At 35.5% G+C, this 10,123-nt stretch overlaps 1 protein-coding gene and 1 long non-coding RNA gene across 5 annotated transcripts; one reads left to right on the top strand and one right to left on the bottom strand.

The window, feature by feature from the left end:
• Positions 1 to 1,375: 1,375 nt before the first annotated feature.
• On the top strand, positions 1,376 to 2,101 carry LOC140179469 (uncharacterized). Its single transcript, XR_011872942.1, has 2 exons — positions 1,376 to 1,697; positions 1,832 to 2,101. It is a non-coding gene; the product is annotated as an uncharacterized lncRNA (long non-coding RNA).
• Positions 2,102 to 5,639: 3,538 nt separating this feature from the next.
• Positions 5,640 to 8,747, bottom strand: LOC112749449 (soluble inorganic pyrophosphatase). Of its 4 annotated transcripts, none has more exons than XM_025797699.3 (9): positions 8,543 to 8,747; positions 7,982 to 8,117; positions 7,827 to 7,855; positions 7,553 to 7,618; positions 7,201 to 7,308; positions 7,033 to 7,098; positions 6,360 to 6,480; positions 6,076 to 6,157; positions 5,640 to 5,931 (listed from the first exon to the last, which is right to left on the bottom strand). In XM_025797699.3, exons 2-9 carry the CDS (start codon positions 8,106 to 8,108, stop codon positions 5,889 to 5,891), a joined length of 642 nt encoding a protein of 213 aa, XP_025653484.1. In that variant the 5' UTR covers positions 8,109 to 8,117; positions 8,543 to 8,747; the 3' UTR covers positions 5,640 to 5,888. The 4 variants fall into 4 exon arrangements, with proteins under 4 accessions (XP_025653484.1, XP_072074695.1, XP_025653485.1 ...); XM_072218594.1 differs by having other exon boundaries at positions 7,982 to 8,114; positions 8,553 to 8,741; XM_025797700.3 differs by having other exon boundaries at positions 8,553 to 8,730.
• Positions 8,748 to 10,123: the final 1,376 nt, after the last annotated feature.

Below are 10,123 nucleotides of genomic sequence, written 5' to 3'. Positions count from 1 at the left end.
ATCCAAATCGCTCTCCTGTTTACCAAAAAAATATGAACCCCTAATTAAACACTGAACCCTAAACACTAAAACCAGAACCCTGAACACTAAACCTTGAACCCATAAACCCTAAATCCCTAAAACCTAAACCCTAAATCCTACACCATAAAACCTAAACCCTAAACCCTGAACCCGAACCCTGAACCCTGAATGCTAAACCTTAAACCTTGAACCCGAACCCTGAACACTTAACTCTGAACTCTAAATGCTAAACCCTAAATCCTAAATCCTAAACCCCTAAAACCCTGAACTCTGAACCCTAAACTCTAGACCCCTAAACCTTAAATCTTCAACCATGAACACGGTGAACCGAAATTAATACACGGGGCGAACCGAAAGTTTGAAACACACTGAACCCCTGTACACTGAACCCGGAACCCATAAACCCTAAACCCTGAAACCCTATTGTCATTCTTTTGTTATTGTTGCTGCTGTATTTTTTTTGTCTTTTCCTCTTTCTCTCTCTGGTGAAGACGCAGTAGAAGGTGAGGAAGAAGAGTTTTGAATAGTGCAGAATGAACTGAACACAGTACTAATGGTGAACCGAACACAGTACTCATAGTGAACCAAAATCTTAGTTATAGTGAACCGAAATCTTAATTATAGTGAAACAATTATATAGTGCTTAGGGAAGAAAACAGAACATATTGGTCTAATTTTTGTTAGACTCCTTTCTGCGGACCGAACCGAAAACATGAAAGTAATGAACCACCTCTTTAGTACTTACCGAACCGAAAAGTTCACATTTACTCAGAGTTACTCACAATTACTGACACTCACAATTACTCACAGTTACATATAATCAATTCAATTGAATTCAATTCAGATGTAGATCACCTCAATTCATTCAATTCACTTCAAATAAAATTAAAAATTTCATTCCATTAAATTCTATTCAGAATTCAATAATCCAAACCTCATCAAATTGATGTGTTTGAGAATCATCAAAATCGCACTCATTCAACTCATTTGAAGTTGATTATCATTGTTTCAATTCAAAAGTGCAGATCGAAGAAAAAAAAAACGAAGAAGAAGATGAACGACGAAAATAATTGGGTTGAATCAATCCAGATCCATAATGCAGAGAAGAAAAACGCGAAAGAGGAGAACAACGAATTTAATTAGGTTGAAGAAGAAGAAGAAGAAAGAGGTTTACGTTGTATAAAAAAGTTTACGTTGATAACGCAAAATAAGGATTCGTTATATAGGTTATAAGAGGCGTGTGTAAAACAAACAGAGTGTGGGAGCGTGGAGTGAAAATTACTTGGATACCATTCATGTAATTTTTACATGGAAGTAGAGCTTTTTCAAAAAAAAAAATTTAAAAATCAAAATTACTAACCCACCAACCCCAACCCTAACACTAACAGCCTAAACCCACTCTCACCCCCACATCCGATAAGAGAGAGCAGCCACTCACCGCCATCTTCTCCATCGCCGAACTACTCTCCGTCGACCGGAGGGTTCCGTCGCTGCCGGCATTGTCATAGAAGCCTCACGTCACTGCCGAACTAGCCTCACCCTGGCCTCCTACTCCTCTCCATCGGCTAGCTCCGCAGTTGCCGGCGTCGCCTCATCTCTGCTCCCGGTCACTAGCTCATGTCGTCGTCGCTATGTCGTCGTGCTGCACTTATCTTGTTTGCAGCAAGACTTTCAGGGTTTGCAGTTGCATTCCTTATCCTTTTCTGGACCCTTGCCTTTAAATTCACCTTTCTCCCTTCTTCTATTTCGCAACAAGATTTCGTTATGCAGTATGTAGTGCACATAATCACAGCACCACTTTCTTTTGCAGCAATTTCGGTGCACTGATGCCTGATGGTTGTCTGGTTCTGTGGAATTGAAAAAAAAAAAAAAGGGCTTCAACATGTGGCTCTAGCTTTTGGAATATTTGGAATTCGGACTAAATTTCAGGTAAAAGATGGGATTGTGGCCAATTTCCTTCTTTGATTTGCATTTGCATTTCCCTCTTTGGAGCATAGGTAATAATAATACACTTCCAAACGGACACATGGTCGTTGTCTTGTTGATTTCTTTATCTATTTCGTCTTGGATTTTATTTTAATTTTGTGTTACTAATTCCTTCATCAAGTGCCACGTCCAAGCAACCTTTAGTTAGGGGTGGCAACGGGGCGGGTAGGGGCGGGTTTTTGCTCTACCCGACCCCGCCCCGCCCTACAGAAAATCCGCATCAAATCCGCCCCCACCCTACTCGCGAGTTGTAAAATGTTAAACCCTAACCCGTCCCTGCGGGTACCTACCCCGCCCCTATCCGCCCCTATAATTATTAAATCCAACAAATAAAATTAAATTTTAAAAATTATATAACCACCATTTACATACATAATATCAATTAAAGTAAAAATTTATATATGATATAATATTATTAATCATTTTACTAATTATTTTATATATGTTATGTATATTATATATTAAAAATATATATATTTACATATATATTATATATACCGGGGCGGGTAGGGTCGGGTTCAACCTAAACTCGACCCCGACCTGCCCCGCCGAAGAACCCGTCCCGTTAAAACCCGCCCCGGTGCGGGAGCGGGTAATTACCCGTCCCGAGCGGGTAGGGGCGGGGTGGGTACCCGCGGGTTCGGGTAGTGTTGCCACCCCTATCTTTAGTCATGTTTATTAACTTGCTAACAAAAATAATTGCACTCTAAAGAAGCTATAATGCATGGTATATAGTATTAGTATAATATACAGAGATATTTTAATGGTGAATTATACGGTAAACATATAAGTTTACATATTTTTCTTTTAATAGAATGAAAGAAAGATTAATAAAGGTAGGATTTATATTTTGAATAATAATAAAATAATAAAAAATAACTATAAAAAGAATTATATTTTCTCTTTATACCATTCTAATCTGTACAGTAGAGTACCCCTATTTTAATTAGTAATGAGTAATAACGTTATAGTTATCAAAATCGAACTAGTGATCAAACCACTATTACGTTATTGGTTTATTGGTTCAACTGGTGAATCACCCATTGAATCGATTAACTTGATATAAATAAAAAATTATAAAATAGTCAAAAACTTAAAAATAAAATTTAAAATACATATCTTCACTAGCATTTTAATAATAATTAAGTCATTTTAAAATAATATGAATAGGTACAAAATATTTTATAAATATTTTTATTTTATTTTTATATTAAAATAATTATTATTTTTAAATTTTAATAATTTATTAATTAATTTATACCTATTATACTATTATATACTATAAGTATTTATTAAAAAAAATAATATTAATAGATATTATATAATTATAAAAAAATAAATTTATAATTAAAATTAAAATAAATTAAATAAAAATAAATTATTTGATAAAAGATATCAGTATACATTATAATTTGTATATATATATATATATATTAACAAAAAGTATGACACTTTGATAGCATATTCATACATGCCTCCTTCTTTGAGGAGAGGGATTTAAACCCCAAATCATGCATTGTGTATCAGGTTTGACCGATTTGTCTTGATTCTTTATCTTAAACCGTCCTATTCTGGACTGAATCGGTGTAAGATTCGGTTTACTAGTTTTAATAACTCTGAATAATGTCACTCAAAAATCAAAATTAGGCACGAAAGTAAAGTGACCCCTCGGATTTTTCTTAGTCTAGGTTATTTTGGTTGTTTTATTTTTATTTATTTTATAACTTTATGTGCATTTTGATTTTTTTAAATTATAAATTTTAATGTTTGGATTTGAATATGAAATTTCAAAGATGAAATATAGATTAGTATTATGTGAGTTGTAAAATTTTACATTTTATTATTATATGAATTTGAATATTTAAAAATTTATATTGTATTTTTAATAATTTTATTTTATATTTAATTAAATCTATTCGACTATGATAAGACTATTGAATCAATCCTTTGACTGATTTATTGACCGATTCGGTTTTCATAACTTTAATTATTTGTGTCAAATTTAACAATGAGATAACATTAAATTCGTTTAAAATTTACTGGACTAAAATAGTACGTCTAAAATATTAAAATATTAAGAACTAATTAGAATTTGGCTAAAAAAAATCGTCCAAAATTGCGGACCAAAATACTGCTGCCATTAAAATACTATCATTTAGATTAATCTCACATTTTTTTATTAATCTACATGTTTAATAAATAAAAAACTGAATTAATAATGATATTAGTACCCATTAAACCACTAATTCAAGTAAAGCAAATACTCACAGGTGAGGCTTTGGTTGTGGGAAATCATGAAGCTTTTTAATAGAAAATTAGAAATTGGGGTTTTAACCTAATCAATCGAGTAGGAACTCATACTATGGCGTGCATGTGTGCTCAGAAAAAAGAAGCGAATTTCTCCACATTTGAAAGAGAGCTGAGATTGAAAGAAAGAATTATGTCTTAGTATTTTATTTGGTTCAAAATAAATATAAATATGAAATGAAAATATTTTTTAAACATCCTTAATTATTAAAGAAAATGTTAAAATTTTTGTCTCCATCCCCAAAATTTTTAGTCTTTTGTATTTCTATTTTTTGGAGATACAGATAGAACTGAAATTTGTGTCTCAAAATTGAAATTGTATCATCAAACACAGTTTTGAGTAGGGGTGTGCATGACCCGACCCGGCTCGAAGACCCGGCCCAGTCCCGAACACTTTAGGGGCTAATTTGGTGTGATTTCATCGGGTCTAGGGTCGGGTATGGGTCTCAAAAATAGACCCGGTCATAATTTCGGGTCGGGTCCGGGCCATAGCTCGGGTCACCCGAGATCGGCCCGGTGGCCCGATCATCATATATAATTAATATTTTGTGTTATTAGTGATGGATAATGGCTATTATTATGTGAAATTTAAGTGTTGTAAACCTTAATATTTTGTGTTATTAGTCATTATATATAAGACTATAAGTTACTATTTTATGTTTAAAATGCATAAGACTTTAGACTAATGCATAATATTGTGTTATTTGTATTGATTTAAATATTTGGTGTTATTAGGCAATATTAGTATTGATTATGGTTATGCTTTAATTTTAGAGAAGAGTTGGTTCTTAGTATATATTTCTAAGTGAATTTTACTATGTCAAATAATGATTGGAGTCTTGGAAATTTGAATATTTTTACATGCTAACTTACAAGAAGGTATCAAGGTAATATAATGTTAACGGCCCGGTTTTCACCCGGTTTTTATCCGGTATAATCGTGGCCCGAAAGTGTATATATTTCATCGGGTCTAGGGTCGGGTTCGGGTCTTAAAAATAGGCCCGGTATATATTTCGGGTCGGGTCTGGGTCACACCAAATCCGGTTTCACCCGGCCCATGCACACCCCTAGTTTTGAGTCCCAGTTTTTCAATTCCAGTTTTAATCTCTGAAAACAAACACTACCTAAGTGATCAAATCAATCGCTCTTTCTAAAATCTAAAAACTGTGTAATTACTTATTGCTAGTAGACTAGTAGTAAGTTCCATTTGTAGTAAAAATTTTAAATTTGGATGAACTAACCAAGACGTAGATTCATTCATGGGCAAGAGGATCGCGTGATGCATGGTGAAAACTGAAAACAACAATATCCACAACAGAAGAATATAGGGCTATAATAAGGGACATGACTCATGAGCTCATTATTTGGTAGCAGTATAACTGCAACCATATAATATCAGAAAATTTAGATTTTAGACATGGAAAGTTGCACTAGTGGCGTAAGAGCAGCACAAATGCGACAACAAAAATTACAGAGATCAGAATGTTTGAGGACCCTCATTCACATTTTGCATAGTAGATACTAGAATGTATTTCAGATATCATTGTAATCAGCCGGTCAGTTTCCCAAAAATGTCACTGCCTTAAGCTCTCAACAATGTAAGCAGCATAAAGATCCCTACCAAAAAGAAGGGGGGAAAAATCTGCTTAGGTAGAATAAATCAAGCATCATTAAACATTGGTGCCAAGAATCAAACACCAGACACACAACAAGCATATGAAGACGAAGGAAATCGTAATATTGCAAAAGGAAATAGCTCACATGGAGTACTTGATGGCGTCAATGGCATTTTCAGCTGGGAGAAAGTCTTCAACATCAACTTTTTTGTTCTCATTCTTCTTGTCTGACAAGGCACACTAAGGATTTACAGCTAACTTGGGTATATGGTATGATAACATTGAAAGGAGGAAGTTTATGGATTGTAGAAACATAGGGGAGACTTTATCCATTGGCACCCAGAAAATATTCATCAATGGGTATAATTATGAATAGCTATAGAATGAATGGCATGCATAATTATATCCTGAATGTAAATAACAGGATACAGTCCTCAAAGAATCTTCTGATTTCAGCCAGCCTATGTGGAGCGAGCTGCTTGATGTCTGTAAAATGGCGAAACTCTGGGTCATCTGCACAAACTGCTATGATCTTGTCATCCTTTTCTCCCTGCCAAAAAAAATCGTTAATAAGCATTAAAATCTTTTCTCCAAATGTTCACCTTTATTGGAAACAGGATATTTTTCAAATTTGTACACTAATGAAAGCCAAATGTGAGTCATAAATAAAATGAGCAAAAGTCATCGGCAGCTCGTTAACCACAATATCTGATGTATAGTCTTAATATGATCGCTCTAATCATGCTGAGGCACACTAATATGATATTAAACAATTTTCATTGTATCTCTCAATTATATTTTGTTGTTACGATGAAATGAGCACTAATTTCAATCATATACCACTCCCATGATAAAGCTATGGGATTAGAAAGGTTAATGGAAAAAAATTTCATCATGTTACATTAAATATACAAGGTAAGGCAATGTTTTCACCATACAGAGGTAATAAGGACATAAAATAAAAAAAAGGACAACCACTTAGACTTTTTGTTCAATTCACTAGCAGAGAAGCAACCGATCAGCTAATTGGCCAAACAAACAGTAAAGACTACAAAAACAAAGCAAATTATTAGTTTGCAGGCAAGAAGGAGGTAACTTTCACCTGGTCAATCATGGGCATCAATCCAATGGCACGAGCGCGCAGGAAGGAACCAGGTAGCACAGGCTCCTTTACAAAGCATAAGTTTCAAATTTAGTCCAGTTCAAATCTTGGCTGAAAACAGACATATTTCTGTTAAATATATAGAACAAAAAAGTTAAGCATTACTACCTGCATCAGAATCAGAACGTCCATTGGATCGCTGTCTTCACAAATGGTCCTTGGGATAAAACCATAGTTGTGTGGGTATACAACTGACGAGTAAAGAACACGATCAACCTGTGATATTCAACTGATGAGTGAGTTATGCTTCGGTACATCCATGGAAAAAATCAATCATAAACAACAGCACTTTCTAAGTATCCCTTTTTGACAAGCACTTGCTAAGTAACTATGTACAGTAAGGCGGCAAATGATTGCATGATATACTAAAAAGAACATTAACAACCACAAACTAAAAGCGCTGAATTGGAAACAACACGTACGGTGGAACAATTTAAGCAATGAAAGATGGGAACCACACCTTTATAAGTCCACTTGCCTTGTCCAGCTCATACTTAACCTTGCTACCTTTGCCAATTTCAACCACCTGCCATGGAAATCCATTTATTTTGCTTAGAAAACACAGTAGCATTGAGAGTTTGGTAGAGTAATCTATGTTCATGAAATGTAACAGTAGTGCTAGGAGATGGCCACATATAGGAAAGCCATAACAATAGAGATAAACTATTCAATTGATTCAAGAGAGAAAATAAAAAGCTTTCCCAATTTAAGTTATGGAAGACTTAAAAACTTACACAGTTGAAAACTACTGGAGCTCCTGGGCCTGGGCATACAGAAACATTTGTGAATTTTCAGTTAGATACCGCTACAGTACAATAATGCTCTTCAGTAATCTCACACCTCAATTATTGAAACTAAAGAGAAATTGTTGCAGCACAATAATATGTACCAATCTCCAAGTCATGCCAGGGATGGGCAGCAACAGTTCTCCGTGAGAGCGAAGAAAGAATTCTCTCATTGAGCTTAGCATGAGAGAAACCTGAGTTCCTTGAACTTGAATCTTCGTGGTTAGCCATATAGAACTTCTGCAGACAATAGCTGCTTCATAAGCACTCAAAAAACATTAAATAAAAAAGCGCAACACAAAAGGGAATAAAAGAGAGCCTGTCAATCTACATAATCATGATTTGTTGCAACCAAAACAAAATTCAGAAGAATCAACTTGAGTTTTAATAATTCATAAAGAACTCTGAATCCTTCTTTTTTTTTAATGGTCGTTAATCCGGCTTTATATAGAAAGGCATACAATCAATCACATCTTGAGGACCATAACAAGAAGATCATATTTGACAACCACAAAGAAGCATAAACCCAGAGAGAGATTGCTTTTTTTTTTTTCTTTCTGGATCGGAAAATGAAGCGAATTGAAAGAGGCAGCAAGATAATAAATAATCAAAGCAACATGATGGATGAAACCTATGAAGGAGAAAAAGGATTCGGGAGAAAGCACCTGCACTTACAATACTCTGCTGAATTAAGAGACGAACTCACTCAACTTAAAATGTAAAAGCGAGAGGTGAAATGGCTTTCCTCGTATAAATGGGAAAAGGGAAGAACAACAGAGGTGTGTACTTTGTACAGTGTACTTCACTACTATCTTCTCAGCTTTTCGTTTTCCAGTCTCACGTGAGTCTCAGCTCAGTGGCCACTCTTTTTAAGTGAATATTAGCCGTCCGATGAGACAGGATGCTTGATTACTGGTGGTAAACTTTGACTTTGACTTTGAAGCAAAATCCATCTGACTTGATGTGTGGTCCACGTCCACCCATCAAATTCATTCTTTAATTTCTTTTTCAGTTTTTTGTTTCATTTTAATTCTTATTGGATTTTTTATTTTAATAAATAAAATAATTATAATAATTACTGAAATAAATAATTTAAAAAATATCTACCGAAATAAATATTCCTCTCTTATTTTATTTACATTATAAACGAGATAAATTTTTACATAACGAGATATAAGAAGACAAAATTTTAACTGCTATAAAAGGAGGTGTAATTTTTGGCACTCTCCACACATATTTTATATCTTTTTCTATCTTATTTTTTTCACAAAAATAACGCAACAGTGGCCAGTAACAGCGTATACATAATTGTATACTTGTGTGTGTTTATCCCAATTGTCGTATGAGAAATGACGACAACGGGGTGACATTTGAGTGTAAGAATCCGATATTGTTGCGCACTCAACGTGTAAGTACGTTGTCGGAGTTGAAGAGTTTGATATTGAACAACCTTGGTGGTACAAAAGCGCGGGAGATCGGAAGGGTGGGGTATAAGTTGCTAGCACCCATGGGTAATGGAGTTTTCCGGTTTCTACTATTTCAGCTTCTAGGGGACAAGCATGTTCGACTCATGTTCGACATCCATGGAAGGATCATGGCGGAACAAGTGATGGAGCTTTATACCGAGGTTGGAGATATTGGTGGTGGTGGTTCTGTACACTCGACCTATGTCCAAGACGATCGACCTCTTGCACCACCACCGATCCATCTCGCCATTCCAGTTGACGAGGCGGAGGAGGGCAACGAGGAGTCAAACGAAGAATACGTGGCGGATAGTGCCGACAGTGATTCTTTCGAAGGGGGCGATGAGGAGGAGTTTGTATCTGAGACGCCTGCCTAGACTGTGGCGCGCCATGTCTTGCCTCCACCTCACCCAATTCTGACGCTATCGGCAGTGCTAAGTCACTATCATAGTCTGGATCTAGACGCCATGCATGAGAGGACTCTGTTTTCTGATACGGGAGAAAAATATTACAACCTAGACGGTGGGGGTAGAATTTCGGGTCGGTCACAGGTTCAAATGCCGAGATGCAGTGCTACAGGGTGTGAAGAACTACAGTATTCGCAGGAGTGTTGAGTACCGGGTGATTGAATCGGACCGATTAAAGTACCATGTGCAATGCTGGCAAGCTGCGAATGGGTGTCAATGGAGCCTCTGTGTGGCCCTTCGACAAAACCTCGGATACTGGTAAGTTCAACTTTAATTGTACTTTTGAGTACTTTTGTGCAATATATTAAGTAGATTT

Source organism: Arachis hypogaea, chromosome 15 (assembly GCF_003086295.3).
Source record: "Arachis hypogaea cultivar Tifrunner chromosome 15, arahy.Tifrunner.gnm2.J5K5, whole genome shotgun sequence".
Classification (NCBI taxonomy): domain Eukaryota; kingdom Viridiplantae; phylum Streptophyta; class Magnoliopsida; order Fabales; family Fabaceae; genus Arachis; species Arachis hypogaea.
Note: the sequence above shows the minus strand (reverse complement) of the source record. Positions and strands in the feature narration are given on the sequence as shown.